General features: G+C 39.7%; 1 protein-coding gene across 9 annotated transcripts in view; it reads left to right on the top strand.

Moving 5' to 3' along the window:
• The window catches only part of efl1 (elongation factor like GTPase 1), a 135,327-nt gene that overhangs the window by 68,174 nt on the left and 41,824 nt on the right, over window positions 1-25,329 (top strand). For all 9 annotated transcript variants that reach the window (XM_044189038.1, XM_044189007.1, XM_044188997.1 and 6 more), the window contains exons 16-17: window positions 19,750-19,881; window positions 21,997-22,144. In XM_044189038.1, the coding sequence (XP_044044973.1) occupies window positions 19,750-19,881; window positions 21,997-22,144 (280 nt within the window). The remainder of the gene's footprint in view (window positions 1-19,749; window positions 19,882-21,996; window positions 22,145-25,329) is intronic.

The following is a 25,329-nucleotide window of genomic DNA, read 5'->3' as shown; positions in this document are numbered from 1 at the left end:
AATATTTGCATTTTCTGGAGAAAATGTGTGTGATTGCTGCATCTGCTGCTGCTGCTCACCAACCCAGCTTGTGAAAGAGTCACAGCAAGAAGTGTTGATAGATATACCTCAAGCATAACGAGTGTCGTTACATATGTGCCTGAGCAGTGTGTGGAATTTGCAATCCACTTGCAAATTTTTAACCACCTCTTAAAAAATTCTGAAACAAATGACGCATCATTCTGCTAGTTTCAGGTGTATTGACGAATATTTTGGTGACGTTTGATCAACACTGAGCAAAAAAGAAAATGTTGTGCATACAGTACAAATTACAGCAAGATATTGACTATCACTGCAGACTCACCGTTTGACTGATCTGAACACAATTTAAAACACTTGATGTGACTTCCATCTGGAGAATGTCTGTGTCAGTTTTGGTAGAATTTGAATGAAGACTTGTGGAGATATAAATGTTAATTGATTTTGCATATTTTGAAAAATATAGAACGACAGACAGCAAACTTTTGTCACAATTGGATGTGCTCCGTGGGAGGTATGGGTGATTTATTTGTGAAATGTGAATTGTCTAGAAATGTACATTTGTTGTAATAAGCCACGCCCACTTTAATCAATCATTACCAAATTTTATGCAACAACTGAGTCAAGACCCTAGATTGTGCAAACCGAATTTCATACAAATCCTTGCAGCCAATTACGATATAGAATTTTTTTGCATTTGTAGCACCACCTAGTGGCCGATTGGCGGCAAATTTTGCACAGAGCCTCAGAGGGGTGTGGGAAAGTACTGGCTCTAGTTTCGTGCTAATTGGACAAACCTTTGTGAAGATGTGACATCACTTCCTTTTTTACTGCAACCTACAGGAAGTTGTTACTTTTATAATTTGCACATTTTTTGGAGTATCAAAATTCTTTTAATAACTTTTGATCATGAGGATCCATATATTCCACGTGCAAAATTTCATGCAGATCGGCATAGTAGGAATTTGAAAATGTAGGTTTTGCATATTTCGTGATTTTGTGAAAAAAAATTGGCGGGAATGGCCGTGGCCTGTGTCACGAGTTGCAGCTCAATTCAGGGAAAGTGTACACGTAAGGTTTTCGAATGTGCAACATACTGTGAAGAAGTTACTGGTCAAATTTTGGTTTCTGAGGTGTGTGCACCAGTCTATACCTCCACTATGAATTTCACTTGAATAACTATTACAGTGTAGGCTGCAGTACCACTTTTTGCAATGGGGAAAAATGTAATCTGAGCGACTTCAATAGGATTCCCAGCACTGCTGGTACCAGGCACCACAATGCCTTGCATTCGTGGTTCCCAGCCCACTGTGGCTTTTCAGCCCCTTTCGGGGCTTGAACTCTGTTTAAAAAAACAAACAAAAAAACAGGAAGAAGGTAAAAAAATTAAGCTTAACTCAGCACAGACATTTTAATTGGCTGGCTGAGTTTTGCATGAAGTGAAGGTGGACATGGTAAAAAGTGGACATTGCAAAGTATCAGCAGTGACTGTTTTTCCTCTTAAGTAATAATTCCTTAGTATTAGTGATGGCCTTGAATTTGAGAGGAAGCTTGGCAAAGGGAGGCAAGAATCCCTTAGCTCAGTCTGTGAGTGAGTTTTGTCTTTTGAAGGGCATAATGCATCTATTGTCTCATATCGATTCATCTTTAAAATGCTGCTGTTGAGTACTGATATTTGACAAATATATTAATGAATTGACTTTGATGTGAACAGAGATTGAATTGAGGCACTATTGCTATACTACGAGCCTACTCCTGTGTGTGTGTGTGTGTGTGTGTGTGTGTGTGTGTGTGTGTGTGTGTGTGTGTGTAGTGGCAGTGAGAGTTTTCTGATGCTCCTGACTCATCCGTCTCTTTCTCAGTCGTCCTTGACACAGTTTCCAGTCCCATCCGCGCCCTGCTGGGATCCCACAGCCATGAAACATTCTCCTCATCATTCCTCCGCTCTCTATTGACCACCTCCTCCCTCACGTGCCCTCCTCTCCTTTTTTCTCCTCCACAGCTGTTTCCTTTACTGTCCCTCTCTTCTCTCTCTAAGTCTCCCTTCCACTCTCTCACTGCCTTTTCTCCTGAAACATAATCTCAGGTCTTTGAAGGTCACATTAACAAGTCTGTTTGTCTGTTTGAGCCAAGAAATAGCTAGAAAGAAAGAGATAGTTGAAAGGAAAAGACGAGGGATTCCCCTTCATTTAAAACCTTTACAGTCACTCCACATAATTTTCTTCACTTGCAGTTCCAGGACTCCATACAAAATTAGCAACAGGTTACCACTTCCCATCTGATTCCCACATTCTGATTCTTTTTAGTGGTGTGTCATGAAAACCCTTGATATACACCTCACAGAAACTCTGATAAGTGTGTTTGAGTTGAAACCAGTATAACAAGATGAAGAAATGTTATCTGTATTACTTTTACATGTGTAACAGCTGATCTAAGGCCATGTCCTTTCACTTTCTGTGATCACTCATTTGACACATCAATCACAGCTGTTGTCAGGTTTATTTAGTCAGATAGGTGATCATATTCATAAAATGTGGTATGATCGTCTTGTTCAGAAGCACCAGTACTGTTCACCTGGTTAACGTGTTCATTAAATCGCTATTTTATACTTGTTAATTTTTCTAAGAACAGTTAGACACTACGTAAATAACAACTATATTGTGAGTTCTTTACAAAATAATCTGAAAATACTAGTGTAGATGCACATATTTTTTAAGTTGTACACAGCATTTTCAGATTTAGCCAGATACTTTCAGACAGTGAACGATTACCACTGCGTATGCCACAAGGGGGACATCGGTGTTCTGTATTATGAGTTGGCCGCAGCAGGATGCAATCCCACCATCGCAGCTATCAGCAACATCTGATCTTACAACCTGTACCGTAAGCTAAAAGCTGGTGCTATCCACCTACTCTAATCTTATCACAAAGCCAAATAACCAGACAAAAAAGCATGCAGCACAAACATACATACAAAGAACATAGACATAACAAAAGCTCTTACAGCATCAGAAACAATCACAGACATCATCAAATATATTAAAGTTAAAAGTTTAATATCGGCCAGTGGGAAGAGACATTAAAGTTTTAAAGTCCTCTGTAATTCTTTCCATTTATATGGTGCAAAGTAGTGGAAGGTAGTCTTCCCAAGTTCAATATTTACCCAAGGGGAAATAGAGTTGAACAGTCCTGAGATCTGTTCTAGTGAGCAGTGGTTTTAAATTTGAGAAAATAAATGATATACCAAGGCAGCTTTTGCTGGCGACCTTTATAAATAAAATGATAGTATGTAGTTCTCTTCTTGTTGATAGTGAGGACCAGCCTACTTTTTCATATAGCACACAGACGAGTACAATATTTAGCTCCTGTAATGAAGTACAAAGCACAATGATAAACTGCATCAAGGTAGAGCGAGCAGCATGAGAATACAGCATATCTCCTTAGTCAAGCACAGACATGATGATTGACTGTACAATCACCTTCCTGTCTTCAAGACCGAAACATGCTTTATTCCAACATAAAAAAAAACATTTTTATCTTTAGTTTCTGTGCCAGTTGCTCCACATGCTGTTTAAAAGACGGCATTAGAGATGGCTATCTAACCAAATTCCCAGGTATTTAAAAGATTGGATAATTTCAATTTCAGTACCGTTAAGTCTATGGATGGCAAGGAGATGCAAACTAGAATTATGGGTTCTTGAGAATAAAATACATTTTCTCTTGTCAGCATTCAGTACAAGTTTGAAATTATGCAGAAGAACGTTAAAGGCAGATTGTAATCTTGAAATAGCTGGAGTTAAAGAGGAACCAAAGGCTACAATATAAGTCTTTGTTGGAGTGATAATGTTGTTTATGTTGCTTAAAGTAGAGAAAATGGTTACCAAAATGACATGATTTAGCAAGTTTAACTAACAAATCTAAACATTGTGTATTGGCCCAGAACAAATAATTTCAATTCAATTTTATTTTTATAGCGCCAATTCATAACCGAAGTTAACTCATTGCACTTTTCCTATAGAGCAGGTCTAGATTGTACTCTTTATAATATTAATTACAGAGACCCAACAAATGCAAATACCACCTAGAATGTTTTTGATTTTTTTGAAATAGTAGAATAGTAATTGTAGTGTTAATATTAATAAATTAGTAGTAATAGAAATGACAGCTATAGGAAAAATAATAATAATTAATAACAGACATCTGTAGAAGCAGTTGTCGAGCAGGAACACGGGGGAAGCAGGTGGCCCACAACCACAGATCCAGTCTCTGCAGCTCCGGAGGCAGAAATACCTGCTGAAAGCGACAGAAGGAGAGAGGAGAGAAACGAGAAAGCACAAAACTACGGGAGAAAGATGTTGAGTTAGTAACATGCAGTAATGGGATAAAAATGCATACAGATGGAGAGAAGTAATCAAAGCTGATGTTGCTCAAAAACTGTTGATTGTTGATTTATCTATTAGTTCACTCTTGCTGAAGTAATGTATTATTCAGGGGATTCAGATACCAGTAAGATGCAACGTTTTCCTGTGTTTTTTGTGGTTGCCATGGTCACAGGACGGGCTGCTGCAGCAAGTTGAAAAAACTGACCCATCATCATCTCAGATGGCAGAAAACAATGGAGGTGACTGCGACAACTACTCACTGTCTCTAAAACCTTTAGTTTGGCTAATTTACGCTGGCCGACAATGGCAAACGCACTGCAGCTTAAGAAAACATATGCAAATAGACAAAACATAAGCAAATAAAGTTAACATCTTCATTATTTGACAACACATGCGTAGCATGAAAACAAGCTGCAAATATAGAAAAGCCCTACAAAAACACAACACAACCAAATACATGAATGCACTGCAAAAACACAAAGCAATAACAGAAGTGTTTCCAGAGGACACTAAAAAGGTTTGTGACTCATGAAGTCGGGTCCATATCATCTGTTCATTGTTTTTGTGTGTTTGTTTTGTACTGTTTCTACATTTTGCACATGCGCTGTCTGATCTGCAGCGTACACTTATCTCGTAGGAGCACACAGATTCAAAGAATAAAGTTTGTAAAGCGTTTTTGAAAGATTTGAAAGATATTTGAAGGAATTTGAGTTTATTTTTTTGAAAACTACTGTTAATCATAGATAATAGCAAGTTTATCGGTGATGACAGACGGACTGTAGCCTCTTGGAGTGACCAAGTGCACATAAATAGCGTTTCCTGCATTAAACCCACCGGTGAAATTTTTGGTCATCGCACACAGTTATCCTGTGATGCACTATAGTGACCAACCCTGGATGTCTTTCCAAAACATAACCTGTCAACTTTTTGTGAATCAGTTCAATCTGTGACACACAAAAAATGTGATACTGTGTGACGTGCAACTTTTTAAACATCGAAGTTGAGGTTATCGCTTTATCGTTACAATGATTGGCCTTCTGTAGTCTATACCTCGGGATATTTCTGGTCTAATAATGCCAATATGATTATCATGCAGGCTACAGGTAGTCTCTAAAAACTGGTGGTAGTATAGTAAAGGTTAATATCTTTCACACTAACACTAAATCTCCTTACAAATTATTAAAATTACTGATTGAATTGCAGTTTTTCGCTCTGCAAAATCTTGCAAGGCAAATGCAGCGGCCACTTTCAGCGCATGCACAGTAGAGTAGTAGCAGAAGTCAGAAATCCACAACATAAACATGAACGGATGATACACAGACCCGACTTCAATAACTTCATGAGTCACAAACCGTGGTGACAAACTTGACAACAAGTGTATCCAAGCCGTGTTCAGCACTTTTTGTGTCCTCTGGAAACACTTCTGTTGTCGTTTTGTCTGCAGTGCATTCGTGATTTGGTTGTTTTTTGTGTTTTTGCAGCATGTTCGCGTATTTAGTTGTGTGTATTTGCAGTGTGTTTCTGTATTTAGTTGTGTTGGGTGTTTTTGCAGCGCGTTTCTGTATTTGCAGCGTGTTTTCTAAATGCTGTGCATGTGTTCTTAAATTAATGAAGATTTTTTTATTTGCTTGTGTTTTGTCTATTTGCATGTGTTTTCTTAAGTTGCAGTGCGTTTGCCCTTGTCAGCCACTGTACTAATTAGATTACACTACATTCTGCTTTATTTTCAAAGCAGCAAGTAACTACCACTACATCATAATGCAGTTTGGCATCTAACCAGATAGTGGATACAGTAGCAAAGTGCGTATACATGCAGACTGGAGATTTACAGTACACACAGTCGCCCTGTAACATTCTATATGAATAGCTGGATATAGAACTGCACTTAACCGTTAGCTTGTGGGTAGCTAGCAGAGTGATATCATAGTAGGAGGTGTGTGTTTGGATTTCAGCAGGCAAAAACTTTGTGTATATTTCCAAAGAATGTGGTTGAGGTCCAGTTTATTATTATTTTAACCTCCTCCTCCTAATTTAACAACATGGGTAAGAGAGGTGTGCACACGTGTGTGGAGGCCAACAGTCCTCTGCACCTCTGTATCTCTCTACAGTGCTGTATTGCGCTATATTCCCTAAGCAATTCCCATTTTTGAGCAATCCAATCACATTTGACGAATTTTATTTAAATCACTCTTGTAACTAAACCCCACTTATTCTGTTTCACTTGGAAATATGTACATACAGGGCCTAAAGACTAACTCTAACTTCCGTTTCACTGTAGCTTTAAAGCAGACTTCACAGTGTTTGAACAGTAAAAGCCTTCTTATACTCTTGAAGTGAATTAAACAATACAATAATGTGTCACAAGATAAAAAAAAATAAGCGAAATATATTAACAGCAATATGATAACAGACATCCAATGAAGCAGGCATATCAGTATGTTATGGGAAGTGATGATATCATCTTAAGTCCATACAGATGTGCTTGGTCAGATTCTTGTTGATCTTTGTCATATTTATTTATTCTTTGAACAGATATATCAGGGAAATTGTCTTTGTAGGCAACTTTGTGCTTCAGCTTTGATCTACTGTACATGCCGTTGTTGTACACACACTTTTCATGTACAACAAGGGATTATTAGGGACATTTCAGGTGCACTCACTTTCAGTTTTACCTTCAAATTAAGGGATTTAGATAATCTGGATAAACAGTTGTTTTTTTTAACCTGTCTAATCAACTGACTGCTCGTGTTTGTTGACCCGTCTGACTTCATTGTAGTGATGACACCATGTTCCCAGCTTTCAGCTATTACTTGTGTGCAATGTTATTATAACCGATAGAAATAATGGCCAAAACTGTAATAAATAGTTGTAATAAACCAGAATCTAGCCTTTAAAATGGCTACAATTGATATTTTTAAAATAATGTATTAAATGATAATGCTATAGGCATGTATAATGCTGCTGTGTGTAGTGCTGTTTTTGGTGTGAGTAATGCTGTTGGACACACACAGGTCACACAGTGTTTGCAAAAAATCAGGTTTTCATGTTCTTCATACATCAGGTTTGCGCAGGGCCTCACACCTATCCTGCAAGGGTTCTGGTAGTAATTGTGGAGGTAGTTTTGATAATGGTAGTGAGTGAGTCTGATAGTACTAGTCTTGTCTGTCACAAAGTGCTCCTCTGTTAAACTTCTTCTGATCAGTGGGGGAAACTCCAGAAGCAGACTGCATGTCGGTCAGCTCTGAGCAGTGTAAAGTTAGAAAGTCACTGGCCTAAATAGACATCCGGCAGAGTGCGTGTGAGTCTGTGCGTGTAGAAGAAAAGGCGGGGGCGGCGGCTGACTGCAGGCTAGTGGCTGCAGAGCATGGCAGCACAGTCCCCCAGGGTTTGACCACTAACCTACATTTCCTGCTCATCTCCATTGTTTGACCTCTGTACAGAAGTGACCTGGTCTCAGGCACTGAACCATGTAGTACAGGAATGCTGGCAGCATTAACATAGCCAATAGATGGCATGAGTGAGGAATGAAAGTGGACGACGGAAAAAAGCAGCCAGCCGTGCATATTAGACTGAGTCTGAGGCACTGAATTCGGCCAATCACAGTTAGATTTGTCCATTTCTGCCCAGCAACTGCTGAGCCACTGGTTGCTATGGTGATTAAGGCCTGAAAGTGCTGTCATGGAGACAGACAGTCTCCGTCACTGTCATTGAGTGTTACCCTGTCAAAGTAACACTCAAACAAGACAACCTTATTAAAAAACTGTAGGTCGTATTGTTGAATTGACCACACCGACAACATCCTAAGGCTTTGACAAAAGTGTAGAATTGTAATTTGTGTGGATAAAGTTAACAAATGTGAGCATTACAGCGATTTTAAAAACTAGCACTCTGTTTTCCTCCGGGAATTTCGACTCTCAATTAACATGTGAGCTTGTACGACTTGCTTGGCACTCTTGTCACTTGGGAGCTCACCAACCCAAATGTAAAAGTGCGTTGAATTCTGTAGTTTCATGTGTAGAACCAGCACAAATTTTCCTACGTTTTGGTGTAAAATTATGAAGAGTGGAAATTGTGGGAATGACAGCAAGTTTAAAAGGAGATTTTCAAAACATTTTAATTCAATTCAATTTTATTTATATAGCGCCAATAAATAACAGAAGTTATCTCATTGCACTTTTCCAGGTCTAGACCGTACTCTTTATAATAGTAATTACAGAGACCCAACAAATCCCACCATGAGCAAGCATTTGGCGACAGTGGCAAGGAAAAACTTCCTTTAAGAGGGGAGAAACCTCGGACAGAACCAGAATCAATGGTGGGCGGCCATCCACTGCTCCCGTATTAGGTTTTGAGAGAGAGAGAGGGATGGGAAGAGAGGGAGGATTTTTTTTTATTTTTATTTTTTTAAATAGTAGAATAGTAATTGTAGTGTTAATATTAATAAATTAGTAATAATAGGAATGACAGCTATAGGAAAAATAATGTCAGTATTAGTAATAGAGCCAATAACAACAACGTGCATACGGTCTGTTGCCATAGCATAGTTGTCGTCGTCTTACTTTTTCCAACTTTTAGCTTTCTTTTTTCTTCCAAACTTGAGTAACTTGTGTGTAAGTATAATTTAAACTACGCTCTATACGAAGATGAGAGTAGAAAGTGTTTAAGTACTTTTTTTCGAGATTTAAGCCGTGTCTGCCTTCTCTCGTAATAGGCAACGTGAGATCACTGGCGAATAAAATGGATGAGCTAACGGCGTTAGCCCGGAGTCAGACGGAGTTCCGTGAGTGTAGTTTGATGTGCTTCTCAGAGACATGGCTACACCAGGATATCCCGGATCATAATGTTTCCATCAACTGCTTTCAGACTGTTCAGGCCGATAGGGATCACACCGGGAAGCGGTAAGCAGAAAGGCGGCAGGCTTGCTTTTCTGGTCAACAACAGATGGTGTAACCCTAGTCACGTTACTATCAAGCAGAGTATCTGTAGCCCGGACATTGAACTGTTAGCTGTGGGACTCCGGCCATATTATCTGCCACGTGAATTCTCACATGCCATTGTTGTGGCTGTTTACATCCCCCCCTCTGCTAACCCGGCATCGGTGTGCAACGCCATTCACACCGCCATAGCACAACTCCAGACTCAACACCCGAGTGCACTCATACTAATCTCGAGTGACTTCAACCATGTCAGTGTTTCAACAACACTGACTAATTTCACCCAGTATGTGAGTTGGAGAGGACACTGGAACCCTGCAATGTCCTAACTAAGATGGTCCATTGTTATCCAAACAACAAACCGTGGGTAACCAAGGACATCCTGAATGCCAAGAGGAGGGCCTTTACCGATGGTAATAGGGAGGAGGTGAGGGCAATCCAGGCGGCCTGAAGGGGAAGATCAGGTAGGCCAAGGAGAAGTACAGGAGGAAGCTGGAGCGGAAACTCCAGCAGAACAACATGAGAGAGGTCTGGAGCAGCATGAAGAGCATCACTGGCTTCAGATCGACTGGCAGTAGAGGAGTTGTTCTTTAGTTTGGCCCGTGGTCAAACCCCTCCTGGACCCCCTTCAGTTCGCCTACCAGCCCCGGCTGGTTGAGGATGCCATCATCTTCCTGCTGAACCGCATCCACACCCACCTGGACAAGCCGGCAAGCACGGTGAGGATCACTTTTTTTTACTTCTCCAGTGCTTTCAACAGCATCCGGCCTGCCTTGCTGGGTGAGAAGCTGGCAGCGATGCAGGTTGATGCCCCCCTCGTGTCCTGGATTGTGGACTACCTGACTGGCAGACCACAGCACGTGCGTCTGCAGCACTGTATGTCGGACAGCGTAGTCAGCAACACTGGGGCCCCTCAAGGGACTGTCCTCTCTCCCTTCCTCTTCACCATCTACACCACAGACTTCAGCTACCACACAAAGTTTTCTGATGACTCTGCTGTGGTGGGATGTATCAGCGGTGGTGATGAGACTGAGTACAGGGTTGTGGTGGGGAACTTTGTCTCATGGTGTGAGCAGAACCATGTGCAGCTCAATGTGACAAAGTCTAAGGAGCTGGTTGTAGACCTACGAAGGGCCAAGGCACCAGTGACCCCGGTTTCCATCCAGGGGGTCAGTGTGGACATTGTAGAGCAGACCTGGGCATTGTACGGCCCCCGGGCCACATACGGCCCTTTGGTTGAGTCTGACCGGCCCGCGTAAGGTTAATTGGAAATTACAAAATAAAAATGTTTTCTCATTTTACCTCATGCATGGACTAAAAATGCATTGCATTTATTTTGAAGTTGTTTTTATTCACTACGTAATTACGCAATACATATATCAAGACGCGCACATGATTAGATCCTTGTCACAAGCAAGTGACAAGATGACTTTAGCCCTCAAAAATATCCGGTTCTGCTAAAAAAAAAAAAAAAAGGTAGATGCCGAATGCAGGCGTTTCAACAAAAATTGGACTGCTAAGTACTTATTTGTTGAAGTCGGAGGTAAAGCCGTGTGTTTAGTTTGCGGGGAGCAGATTGCTGTGTTTAAGGACTATAACTTGAGCCAGCATTACGAGACGAAACACGCAGAGAAATACAAAAACTTGACTGATGCTGAAAGGGCGCGGACATCGGTAGCTTTGCTAGCTAAGCTGCAAAAGCAGCAAGGCTTTTTTACCAAGCTTCACGCATCCAGGGATGCCGCAACCAAGACCAGTTTTCTGATATCCCACAAAATCGCTAAAAACGAAAACCATTCTCGGAGGGGGATTTTGTCAAAGAGTGTTTGGTGGACTCTGCAGCACTAATATGCCCTGACAAAAAAGGCGCATTTGAACAAGTCCCGCTATCCAGGCGAACCGTGACGAGAAGGATCGAGGAAATTGCGGGAAATTTGGAGCTTCAGCTGCAACGCGAAGTGGCAAGTTTTGACTTCTTCTCCTTGGCTTTAGACGAGAGCTGTGATGTCCGCGACACAGACCAGCTACTCATATTTGTCCGTGGGATCCAAATCTTACAGGTAAAAATGTCGGACTTTTGAAACGTATGCAAGATAAAGTGACTGAAATTGATGCAGATCAGAAGTTGGTATTTTTGCATTGTATTATACGCCAACATGTGTTGTGGAAGTCAGTGCTAAAAATTAACCATGTTATTGATGTTGTTAGTAAAATAGTAAACTTCATCAGGGCACGGGCATTGAATCACAGACAGTTTGTCGCACTTTTAGAGGAGCATGAGTCTGAGCATAGTGACATCGGCTACCACACAGCTGTCAGATGGCTCAGCCTGGGCAAAGTGCTAAAAAGAGTTTGGGACCTGAAAGCCGAGATTCGAGAGTTCTGTGAGAAGAAAGGCAAAGACATCTAGACATCTAGATGAGGACTGGATAGCAGAGTTTGCATTTGCTGTCGATGTGACTGCACTGATGAATGAACTGAACACCAAACTGCAAGGAAAGGGCCTCTTCGTTCATGAAAGGCACAGCCTGGTGAAGGCTTTCATGAGAAAGCTGCAGTTTCTTTCAAGCCAACTAGAGAGCAACACTCTCACTCACATGCAAACCCTGAAAGAAGTCACACCATCAGCTGATCACCTCCGCAGGTACTCATCCATGTTAGGAGCATTGCATGGTGAGTTTTCAAGGCGATTTGAAGATCTCAGAACAATCGAGGATGAAATGTGCATGATTTCCTCTCCCTTTACCTGCAGTGTGGATAATGCACCCAGTGATGTTCAGCTGGAGCTCATTGACCTGCAGTCTGATGCAGTACTGGCAGAGCACTTTAAGTCAGGATCTCTGCTGGATTTCTACTCTTCTCTTAAGGAGGAGGACTTTCCAAACATGAGGAGACATGCTCAGAAGATGTTGGCTCTACCTACATATGTAAGCAAACATTCTCAATGATGAAGTTTACAAAATCCAGGTATAGATGCTCTCTCACTGATGATCATCTGTCAGCTGTGCTTCGCATCTCCACCTCAAACATTCAACCTGACTTTGATGCACTCGTTAAAGCCCAGCAGAGACTAGATTTCTCTCACTGAACAAGAAAAAAGAACTTAAAAACACCAAATTAGGTGGTTAGACTACAAATGTAGGCATGTAAAGGCACCAACTAGCAGTGAACTGGGACACTTTCTTTGGAAGCCTTTTTCTCAAAATCACAGTTCAGTGATGTTCAATGACAGTAACTTTAATATGATGTGTTTTGCTTATGTTTGGAGCACAAAGACAATATTGTGATGTCCTTAGAATGCTAAGAACCTCTTTCCAACAGTATTTGAAACTCAGAATGTATTTTGGAGTGAATGTGACTGAAAATGTTCACTAATATGTCACAAATGGTTAAAAAAAAAAAAAAAAAAAAAAAGTGTTCATATTTTGTTTGCCATTAGTTTGGGAAATTTGATTGAATAAAGGAATTTTTTGTAAGGCAACCTCACTTTTTCATTGCTTAATTATAACATATAGCCTACTCATACCAGCTTGTCAAAACAACGCTATTTACTGCTTTTTATAAAGAAATACAATTAATATTATGCTGAATTGAGTTCAGCCTTTTGGCCCGGCCCTCTACAATATTTTCTGTTTCTCATGTGGCCCCATGGAAAAAATAATTGCCCACCCCTGTTGTGGAGGATTACAAGTACCTGGGAGTACACTTGGATAACAAACTGGACTGGACCAGGAACACTCAAGCTGTTTACAGGAAGGGCCAGAGCTGCCTCTATTTTCTGAGGAGGCTGAGGTCCTTCAACATCTGCCGGACAATGCTGAAGATGTTTTGAGTCTGTGGTGGCCAGTGCTATCCTGTATGCTGTTGCATGCTGGGGCAGCAGGTTGAGGGTAGCGGACGCTAATCAAACTAATCTGTAAGGCCAGTGACATTGTGGGGGTGGAGCTGGACTCTCTGTCTGTGGTGTCAGAGAGGAGGATGCTGGCCAAACTACATGCCATCTTGGACAGTGTCTCCCACCCACTCCATGTCATGCTGGTCAAACAAAGGAGTACCTTCAGCGGAACTCATCAAACTCTTTAACTCCTCCCTCTAAGTGTTAATTTATATGACCCTAAATCATCACCTGCAGCACGCTGTGCTGTCCTCCTCACGTAGTTGACTATTTACATCACCTGGTTCCCCTTGCTCTTCTTCCTCTTCTCTGCTCACCAAAAACTGCCACGCACCCTCTGCTGTCACTATCTCCCCCTTGTGGACTGATCATAGTGCTGCTATCTGTTGCCCGGATCCCTCTAGTGCCACTTTTAACATTTCTGTGGTAATTTCGGATAGGTCCTTAGTGCGAAACAGACACAGCCGACAGCAATAATAATAATAACTTAATAAAGATCCGGGCCAGAACCCTACCTCCAGTCTCAACCTCAAATCTGAAGCAGCACAGACTTTTTAAGATGGCTCTTCTCAATGTAAGATCCCTCTCTAACAAAAAGTTTATTTTTAATGATTTTATTTCTTATACTGAGTTAAATTTTTTGTTTTTAACTGAATCCTGCGTCACAGTCAGCTGGCTGAATTGTGCCCTCCTGCTTATGACTGCTTTAGTCACCCTAGGGTTTGTGGGGGCCTTGTTACTGTCTATAGGAAGCATTTTAAGTGTAACCTCATAGCTTGCAATGATTTTTCCTCCTTTTGAAGTGCTCATGTTTAAACTTGGTGGCCCCCTCCCGGTCATATTTGCTGTTATTTATCATCCCCCTAAACCAGCTGGCTCCTTCTTGTTGGAACTCCCTGAGTTTTTATCCAGTCTTGTGTTAAATTATGATAACATTCTTCTTTGTGGTGATTTTAATATTCATGTTGATGACTTCTCTAATGCCCTTGCTGCTGATTTTTTAAATATCACTAACTCTTTTAACTTTCAAAAACATGTGTCTGGCCAAACTCATTCCCGTGGCCACACCTTAGACCTAATCTTTAATTTGGGCCTGAAAACCTCATCTGTTGAAACCAGGGACATATTTGTATCCCAATCTCCAAATTTATGTAATCCGTTTATTTCGAAGATTCTCGAAAAACTTGTTTCTAAGCAGCTTCTTGCTGCTGTGGAAAACAATAATACCTTTGAAAAGTTCCAATCTGGCTGAGACAGCCCTTCTCAAAGTCACCAATGACCTTTTAATGAATGCAGACGCAGGCATGTGTTTAATTCTTGTGCTGTTGGACTTAAGTGCTGCCTTTGATACAATTGATCATGGCATTCTTTTAGATAGAATGAGACACTGGGTGGGCATATCTGGCACTGCGCTAGACTGGTTCTCATCTTATCTGTCCTATAGGAAATTCTGTGTCAGCATTAATAACTTCATGTCATCCTTTTCCCATATCAAGTACGGTGTGCCTCAAGGTTCAATTCTGGGACCAATATTGTTCTCCTTATACATGCTTCCCTTGGGTGATGTCATCCGCAGACATGGTATTTCTTTTCATTGTTATGCGGATGACACACAGTTGTACCTCCCTGTCATGGCCACTGACCTTAGTATGCTGAGTTCTCTGCAGGACTGCCTGTCTGACATAAAAAATTGGATGTCCATAAATTATCTTCAGCTCAACTTAAATAAAACTGAAATCCTTGTTATTGGTCCCCAACACACCACTAAACAAATACTGCCATCCACTGGTAACCTGTCACAACATATCAAGCCTATTGCAAGAAATCTTGGTGTCCTGTTTGATAGCAATTTATGCTTTGAGCAACATATCACTAAGCTTGTCCAATCATGTTTTTATCACCTCAGAAATATTGCAAAAATACGATCTATTTTAAATCTTAGTGATGCAGAAACTGTTGTACATGCTTTTATCTCCTCACGCCTTGATTATTGTAACAGCCTGTTCACTTGTCTTAATCAAAAAACGTTGACACGACTGCAGACTGTACAAAACTCAGCTGCTAGGCTGTTAACCAGGACCAAGAAGTACGACCACATAACACCTGTTTTAGCCTCTTTACATTGGCTCCCTGTTGATTTTAGGATTGATTTTAAGATCTTGTTGATTACTTTTAAGGCTCTTCGTGGCCTGGCCCCAGATTATATTTTAGACCTTGTAATCCCTTATGAACCTTCACGTAGTTTGAGATCTTCAGGCAGGGGTCTCCTGTCTGTTCCTGAGTCCAGGATGAAAACTAAAGGGGACAGAGCTTTTGCTATCAGGGCCCAGAGGCTCTGCAACAACTTGCCCAAAGAAATTAGGTTGTCTGAGTCAGTGTCTTCGTTTAAGTCTCGTCTCAAAACACATTTTTATCTGAAAGCATATCCTGATTTTACCTGAACTGGTTATTTTACATTTTATTGCTTTTGTGTATTTTATGTATTTTATTTCTTTATATTTCGTCATTCACTGTGGTATTTTATTTCTCTTGTTGTGAAGCACTTTGTACTTTGTTTTGATAAGTGCTCTATAAATAGTTTTATGATTATGATTATGATGATTATTATTATTATTATAAACTGGACATTGATCATTACATCTCTGCAATACTTAATAATAATTGTGCAATATTCTGTGTTAATACTCCTGTGCAATATACTCTTTTCAGTTTAAAAATCCCTATTTATTGATATTTATTCATACCTCTATAACTGCTGTGCAATATCCTCCGTCTCATTATAATCTTAATAGGCTACACTTAACTTGACAGTTCATGTACTATTACTTACTACTTGTATTATTACATTGTATTATTATACTGTACATACTTATCATCAACCGGTAAATCCACTTTGTACTTTACACTTATTTTAATTTTATACTTATACCCACTTAGTACTTAATTTATCTGACCTGTATTATAGTGTATTATATTTTTTGCTTAGTACTATTTTATTACTTATATTTCTATTCCTCTGTGCACTGACGTGATAGTGAGCTGCTGTAACAAAAGAGTTTCCCCTCGGGGATCAATAAAATATTTCTGATTCTGATAAGTAGTATGGTGGTGTTTTCCTAATGCCCACAAGGTGGGGTTATTGGTGCAGTGCTTATATGTCATTCACATGCTCATGGAAAACTTGAGTACCAAGTTTCATTATATTGAACTCATCAAAATTGTAGAAATATTATGTTTTACTGTAGCTGTGGGCAGAATTGTATGACATGTTACACAATTGTGCAGTGTGGCTGTATATACAACATTCCCAAATTTGGTTGTAATCCAACTGAGCATTGATAGTTATGCCCATTAAGTGCAGCAGGCCACGCCTTCAAAAGTTTGGTAACCAGTTACAGACAAACGGGAATTGATATCCAAAAACTAACTAAGAAGTATTGTTCGGTGTCATCTAGAGATGGTATGTCTAAAGTTTGGTGAAGATTAGATGAAATATGTGCCAAAAGAAGCAAAAAATGTGTTTGCCAAAAAGTACAAAATGGCGGAAGATTTTTCCAGGTGCAAATTCAACCTATATCAGTCTAATTGGCTTCATCCAAGGAACACTCTGTGCCAATATTGATATGCCTATTTTAATACTTAAAAATATACATAAAATCACTGGAAAATGTGTGAATACAGAAATCTCATGAAAAATATGTACGATTTGAAGTTGAAACAAAGTTTATAGCACTAGCAGTACAGGAATGGATAGAGGACAAAAAACGGCGGAATAATAAAAGATAACTGTTTTTTAAAATTCATATCAGTCTAAATATTGAACAACATTATTAAAGATCATGGGACTCACATTGAATGATGAGCACTTGAGAACACACAAAATGCATGAATTGGCACATTGTTGGCAAGTAGGACTTGGCCACCTCAAGATTGAAACCCTGGACTTTTGCATCACTAGAGCTTATGACTTACTGACTCTGTTAAATTAAGGCAATGACATCACGTGCTAGATTGGAGATTTTGTCTATTTAAACTTAACCATTCTGCTGGTTTTGGGTGTATTATCAAATATTTTGATTAGTTTTGATCCAACACTGAGCAAAAATGAAAAAAAATGTTGTGCATACAGTACAAATTTCTGCAAGATATTGAATATCATTGCAGACTCACCGTTTCACCGATCTGAACACAATTTCGAAACGCTCGATGTCTGCCATCTAGAGATTGTCTGCCATCTAGGGAATGTCTATGTCAAGTTTGGTAGCATTTGCATGAAGACTTGTGTAGATATACAGTGGTGTGCAGAAATGTTTGCCCCCTTCCTGATTTCTTTTTTTTTTTTGCATGTTTGTCACACTTAAATGTTTCAGATCAAACAAATTTAAATATTTGTCAAAGATAACACAAGTAAACACAAACTGCTGTTTTTAAATGAAGGTTGTTATTATTAAGGGAAAACAAAATCCAAACCTACATGGCCCTGTGTGACAAAGTGATTGCCCCCTAAACCTAATAACTGGTTGGGCCACCCTTAGCAGCAACATCTGCAATTAAGCGTTTGCAATAACTTGCAATGAGTCTTTTACAGCGCTGTGGAGGAATTTTGGCCCACTCATCTTTGCAGAATTGTTGTAATTCAGCCACATTGGAGGGTTTTCGAGCATGAACTGCCTTTTTAAGGTCATGCCACAGCATCTCAATAGGATTCAGGTCAGGACTTTAACTAGGCCACTCCAAAGTCTGTCAGCCTCACTAGAATGCTGTATCAAATTCACATGTGAATCCTTCTTTGACTTCTAGTTCTTTGACTAATATTTAAATTTGTTTGATGATCTGAAACATTTAAGTGTGACAGACATGCAAAAAAATAAGAAATCAGGAAGGGGGCAAACACTTTTGCACACCACTGTAGATGTGAATTTATTTTGCATATTTTGAAAAATATAGAGTGATAGGCTTCTGAATTGACCATAGGTTGTGGTGAGGAAAAATATTGTCACAATTCAGTAGATGTGCTGAAAAAAATTTCCATTCCGTAAGACGTACGGGTGATTTTTTTATTAGCTAAAATGTAAAACACATAATAAATGACAATATGATGGCGCTATATGTACCATGTTTTAATATGTTAAGTATTTCCACTTGGTGTAGCTGTCCATGAAGTATGAATACTTTAGCAGTTGTAGATGTTTAGATTTTAGCGTTAAAACATTGCTCCCATAGACTTCCTATTATAAATTTTAAATACATTTTAAAAAATTATATAAAATCACTGAAACATGTTAGAATAAAGAAAAGCAATACTATGTCTCATGAAGAATATGTACGTTTTGAAGTTGAAACAAAGTTTGTAGGACAAACAGTACATGATAAGATAGACGCCAAAGAATGGCGAAATAAATAAATAATAAAGAGCGAAGAGAATAAAAGTGTGAGAGCTTTCACAATAATAAAGATTTTTTTGTAGAAAAACATATGTTCCAGCATTCACACCCAATAATAAAGAATTAATATTGCATAAAACTGACATGACACCATCATAACCACACTTGTCATGAACATGAAGGAGTCTTAATGACAACAGTCATAAACCTTCATAAAGTGTCATTCGGTCAATTATGTCACTTTTAATGCAAAGTTCACATTGTTTTAGATATCTTTTGTTATGACAACTTGACATTAACCAAGAAAACAACCATAGTTATAACAGTCATAAACATGCCAGTTTGATGACAGAGTACAGTAACAAGATGATTTATGGAGTTTCCTGATGGACAGATAGCCTTACTTATTGCTAAAGTAACATTAGCTAGCGTAACCACATTGGTGGTGGTTGAGGTGAGTTTCCCCCCTTCACTGTGAAGCACTTTGGTATCAGATAAAACGCTAACGTTACATAAATGTCATCCATTATAATTATTAATATAACTGCTAACTGCTGCTAATTGTAACTGTTAGCTGATGTTAGCTAGTTAGCTTGGTTAGACCCATGCAGTCAGCCGTGCTATTAATTAGCTGACTCACCTCAACTGAAATAACTGGGCATAGAATAACACAAATCAGACTATAAATCAGGCATTGTTTGTACAATCATCACAAAACATACAGGATGTAACTACAGAAGTACCTGAAACATACCCTGAAAGTTTCATTCAAATCATCCACTAGGGGGTGCTACAAATGTGTAATGTGTAACCCAAATCAGACTATAAATGAGTGCGATTGGTCGGACTCCTTCTTTAAGCAGAATTAAAGTAGCGGAAGTGACTTTGCTCAGCTTTGTGAAGCCTGAAACCCACTCATTACTGCTTGTGGCTTTAGTTTTGGCCAATTGAGCTGCTTCCTTCTGTTGAGTGAAAAAGGGTTTGAACCTGCAAATGGCCACTTGCAGCTATATTCTTGTATTGGTTTTGGTCTTTTGTCTTCACTCATTTCTTTCGAACACTGGTCATACCCTAACCCTACTGTAATTTTGTTTATTTTTATCTGTTGATATTCTTCTCCTATCCTCTCTTATCAGGTATCGGAGGCCTGGAGGAGTTCATCTTGAAGTCAGCCACCTTATCTACCTCCCCCGCCTGCCTGCCCTTCACCCCGCTCAACTTTGAGGCCACGCCCATTGTACGGGTTGCCATAGAACCCAAACATCCAAGTAGGTCTCACACCTACACCTAGTTAGTTGATGATTACAGTCATAAAGATTTTGGGTACTTTTGTTTTTAAAATAATTTATTGAACCAGGAACATCTATACATAGTATACAATACACTAACAATTACATTTATTTGAAGAGGTGAATACCGTTCACAGTATGTCCATATGGTATTGTATTGTTTCAATTGTTTAATTTTACTTCACCAAATTTACAGGGTATGTGTTTTTGTTGCACTTATACATGTGTATACACACCTGTCACAGAGGTAATCTGTGTTTAGGAGTCTCTTAAACTAGCCGTGACACCCATATTCCTATGGTTTAGATGTGGTATCAGCTAAAAATCCTGCAGCATTTTTATATGGAAGAAGTCAGTCCACCTTTAAGTCTGTAGACTGCTCAGTGAGTGTGGATGTTGGCTGATTCCGATGATAATGATGATCTGATGATGACTAATTGTCTTTAAACATTAAGACACAAAAGGCCTTTTTACAGTGATTTTAGCATAAAACGATACAAACTAAATCTGCACTTTCTACAGTTCTACAGGGCCAGGCATTTAGAAAGAGTGGGGCACAGGGCCATAACTCCAGTGCTAATAAAATGCAAGGAGATCCTGTGTTCACAACACTGGATTTGCATCAAAGCTGTACCTTGTTTAATAGGAAGTTAACTGCCAGAGAGTCTGCCCTTTTCTACAGTCTTCCAGTGCACTGGAAGTTTACCGAAAATCTCTTGAAGACACTGTAAAAGCAGTGCAGACCATGGCTCACTAAGCTCACTGACAGGAAGTGACATTACCACACTTCAGCTTCTTTACACAAGACATGGATAAGACTGATGTTACTCTACATTTTTGTTATTGTCAACAAATCCCATTATTAAACCAAAACCAACAATGTGTTAGTCCTGCTTTCTGACTTCCCTACCTTGTCTGTGGCACTTAGTTCCAACCCCATTTGTTCCTACTGAAAACATACATCTAAAAACTGGTCACAAATATATACTTTCATTTTTAGAAAGGCTCAGTATTTCCTAAAACAGCTGGCCACTGTTGCCAAACAGGAAGAAATTGTGTATTTGTTGGGGACTATATTCTGCAGCAGATACCCATTTGGTACTCTAGTGAGTATTTACAGCAGCAGGAATAGTGTAGTATGTGGGATTGAGTCAAAATAAACTACAGTATGTGTGTTCATGGTAAAGAAGTAAAATGTACCCAGTGTATTGGTGTGGCTCACTGATGTGTTTTTAATAGTTTTTGTACAACAATGGAGCTCTATGGCACAGAGGAACAAGGCACTGTATATCAGGCTTTGGATACACAGACAATACTTGTTTGTAGGATCAATTCATTGTTGGTTTTGGTCTGTTCTAACCCTTTGTTGACAATAAGGAAAAAATGTAGAATATCATCAACCCTTTTATCAACTTTGATGATAAGTTTGATTTTGTGAGTGGGTTACCAAACACTGACAGTAACATGACAGTAGAATGTTAGTTTTTAATTGCTAACTCACATTTCTCTATACGAGTTCACTTTGGTTGTGGCGCATCAGCTCAGAGCGAGTTGTTGATATTTTGGTGTAAATTGGGACTTTATCACTAATTTACCGTTATGAAAGTCGTACACCATCTGCCTCTGGCTGCAGATTTGTGGTGCTATATGTTCACATCACGAAGCTCTGCACCTTTCAGACAACAGTATGATTTCCTGGGGAAGAGTCTTTCCATTTGTTGAGTTATTGATGTCATCCTTAACTGTGATTGGCTCAGCTGTTTCAGAACGATGAGACCAGTGATGAGACTGGCTGGGAGTGTATTTTTTAATCACCACACCCTCCAATCTATATTCCACTTCACTCAGCCCTTTTGCACATAGATGAACCAAAATTGCAGGGGTGGTGGTTGTCGCTTGCACAATTAGGATAGGACCCTTATTCTTGTTGGATTTAATTTGCTGTCACTCTGCTTTGAAGCCATGATAATAATACAAACACTGTACTAGAAGTGCACTGGTTCCATTTTTCCTCAAACTAGGTGTTATGGCCAATAAACTACTAATGTAGACAAATCAATATATTGGGATCCACCTTATTTGTTTGTGTATTAGGTGATATGCCAAAGCTGGTGCATGGGATGCGTTTGTTGAACCAGGCAGATCCCTGTGCTGAGGTTCTGATCCAGGAAACGGGAGAACATGTGCTGGTCACTGCTGGTGAGGTTCATCTCCAACGCTGCCTGGACGACCTCCGAGAACGGTCAGTGTGTGTGTGAGATCTCCAAATGTCTCTGTGTCTCTGCCTGTGTGCTTTTACCATTGCGGCGTAGTCTATTCAATTCAATTTTATTTATATAGTGCCAATCATAACAGTTACAGTTACAAGTTATCTCATTGCGCTTTTCCTACAGAGCAGGTCTAGACCGTACTCTTTATAATATTATTTACAGAGACCCAACAAATCCCACCATGAGCAAGCACTTGGCGACAGTGGCAAGGAAAAACGTCCTTTTAACAGGCAGAAACCACAGGAAAAACCAGACTCATGGTGGGCGGCCATCCACCAGTGCCGGTTGGGTTGAGAGAGAGAGAGAGAGAGAGAGAGAGAGAGAAGGGGCGGGGCACAATGCAAATTCCACCTGGAATTTTAAAATAATAATAATAATGTAATGGAAGTGTTAATATTAATAAAGTAATAATAATATGAATAATAGTGATAGGAATAATTATGCTAATAATAGCAATAAGACTACTAATAATAATTGTAGTAGCAGTTGTCAAGCAGGAACACTCCGGAGGCAGAAATACCTGCTGAAAGCGACAGAAGGAGAGAGGAGAGAAACGAGAAAGCACAAAAGTACGGGAGAGAGAAGATGTTGAGTTAGTAATATGCATTAATGGGATAAAAATACATACAGATGGAGAGGAGGGGAAAAGAGCTCAGTGCATCAGGTCTCCTAGCAGTCTAGGCCTATAGCAGCATAACTAAGGGATGGTTCAGGACTCACCCAAGCCAGCCCTAACTATAAGCTTTATCAAAGAGCAAAGTCTGCCTCCCGAACCCAAACTGGGACCTGATTCCACAGGAAAGGAGCTTGAAAGCTGAAGGCTCTGGCTCCCATTCTACTTTTGGAGACTCTAGGAACCACAAGTAACCCTGCATTCTGGGAGCGCAGTGTTCTATTGGGGTAATAAGGTATTATGAGCTCTTTCAGATACGATGGTGCCTGACCATTAAGAGCTTTGTAGATGAGAACGATTTTAAATTCTATTCTGGATTTTACAGGGAGCCAGTGCAGAGAAGCTAATATTGGAGAAATATGATCTGTTTTCCTAGTTCTTGTAAATACACATGCCGCAGCATTCTGGATCAACTGGAGGGCAGCCTGATAATAAGGAATTGCAATAATCCATCCAAGTAACAAATACATGGACTAGTTTTTCTGCATCATTTTGAGACAAGATGTGTCTGATTTTTGCAATGTTTCATAGGTGACAAAAGGCAGTCCTTGAAGTTTGTTTCATGTTGGAGTTAAAGGACGAATCCTGATCAAAGATAACTTTGAGGTTCCTTACGGTGGTGCTGGAGGCCAGGGCAATGCCATCTAGAGTAACTATATCTTTAGATAATGTGTCTCTGAGTGCAACTGTGTCTTAGTGGCAGAGCGGGTCGTCCGCCAATCGGAAGGTCGGTGGTTTGATCCTGGCTTGCCCCCAGCCCACATGTTGGAGTGTCCTTGATAAATTGCTCCTGAGGGCTGTACCTTCAGTGTGTGAATGATTAGTTACTTTAATGAGTCATTGTGTGAATGAGATATGTAGTTTGAGTAGTCAAAGGCGCTATATAAGTACAGTCCATTTACCATTTGCCTTCAACACAATATCAATTCTTATACGGCAGTGGCGGATGGCCACCCACCATTGAGTCTGTTTCTGTCCAAGGTTTCTGCCCTCTTAAAGGAAGTTTTTCCTTGCCACTGTCGCCAAATGCTTGCTCATGGTGGGTGGGATTTGTTGGGTCTCTGTAATTAATATTATAAAGAGTATGGTCTAGACCTGCTCTATAGGAAAAGCGCAATGAGATAACTTCTGTTATGAATTGGCGCTATATAAATAAAATTAAAAATTGTTTGGGGCCAAGTACAATAACTTTAGTTTTGTCTGAGTTTAACATCAGAAAATGGCAGGTCTTTATGTCCTTAAGGCATGCTTGAAGTTTAGCTAACTGGTTATTTTCATCTGGCTTGATCGATTTGATATAATTCATCCGCATAACAATGAAAGTTCATTGAGTGTTTCCTAATAATATTGCCAAAAGGAAGCATATATAAGGTGAATAGAATCGGTCCAAGCAGAGAACCTTGCGGAACTCCGTGACTAACTTTGGTGTGCATGGAGGATTCATCGTTAACATGTACAAACTGAGATCGATCTGATAGATAGGATTCAAACCAGCTTAGTGCGGTTCCTGTAATGCCAATTACATGTTCCAGTCTCTGTAATAGGATGTGATGGTCAATGGTGTTGAATGCAGCACTAAGATCTAACAAGACAAGTACAGAGACAAGTCCATTGTCAGATGCAATTAAAAGGTCATTTGTAATTTTCACCAGTGCTGTCTCTGTGCTATGATGCACTCTAAATCCTGACTGCAAATCCTCAAATAAACTATTATTTAGAAAGTCACACAACTGATTGGCAACTGCTTTTCCAAGGATCTTATAGAGAAAGGGAAGGTTAGATATAGGTCTATAGTTGGCTAAAACCCTTGGATCAAGAGTGGGCTTTTTAAGAAGAGGTTTTATTACAGCTATTTTAAAAGACCGTGGTACATAGCCTGTTTAATAAAGACAGATTGATCATATCCAGTAAAGAAGTGCTAACTAAGGGTAAAACTTCTTTAAGCAGCCTAGTTGGAAAGGGGTCTAAGACACAGGTTGATGGCTTAGATGAAGAGATCGTTGAAGTTAGGAGTAAAGCAGTCTAAATATATATCAGGTTTTACAGTTGTTTCTAAGGTTCCTGTGTTTGAAGATAAATTGGTACTGGCTGAGGGCAGGACGGGCAGGACAGGTGATGAATTTTTTTTCTCTAATAGTGAGCCTGCAGCACTGTCAACAAGATGGTCAATTTGGGAGTTGCTGAAATTAGCATAGGAGTCGAGTCCTCTGTTATATTGAGATATAGCATTGCATTAAATGCAGATGGAATCACTTCCTTAAATTTAGCTACAGCACTATCAGATAGACTAGAGTAGGAGTTTTTGCCTAATGGCGTTTATTCCAGTAATAGGAGTTCAAAAGTTATTAAATAATGGTCCAACAATGAAGGATTCTGTGGAAAGACTATGAAATGTTAAATTTCAGTGCCATATACCAGATCAAGGTCAAAGGTGTTGTTGTTACATTGACTGGGTTTATGTACATTCTGACAAAAACCAATCGA

Source organism: Siniperca chuatsi, linkage group LG1 (genome assembly GCF_020085105.1).
Source record: "Siniperca chuatsi isolate FFG_IHB_CAS linkage group LG1, ASM2008510v1, whole genome shotgun sequence".
NCBI classification, from domain to species: Eukaryota; Metazoa; Chordata; class Actinopteri; order Centrarchiformes; family Sinipercidae; genus Siniperca; species Siniperca chuatsi.
The sequence above is the reverse complement of the archived record's forward strand: the minus strand, read 5'-3'. Positions and strand labels throughout refer to the sequence as shown.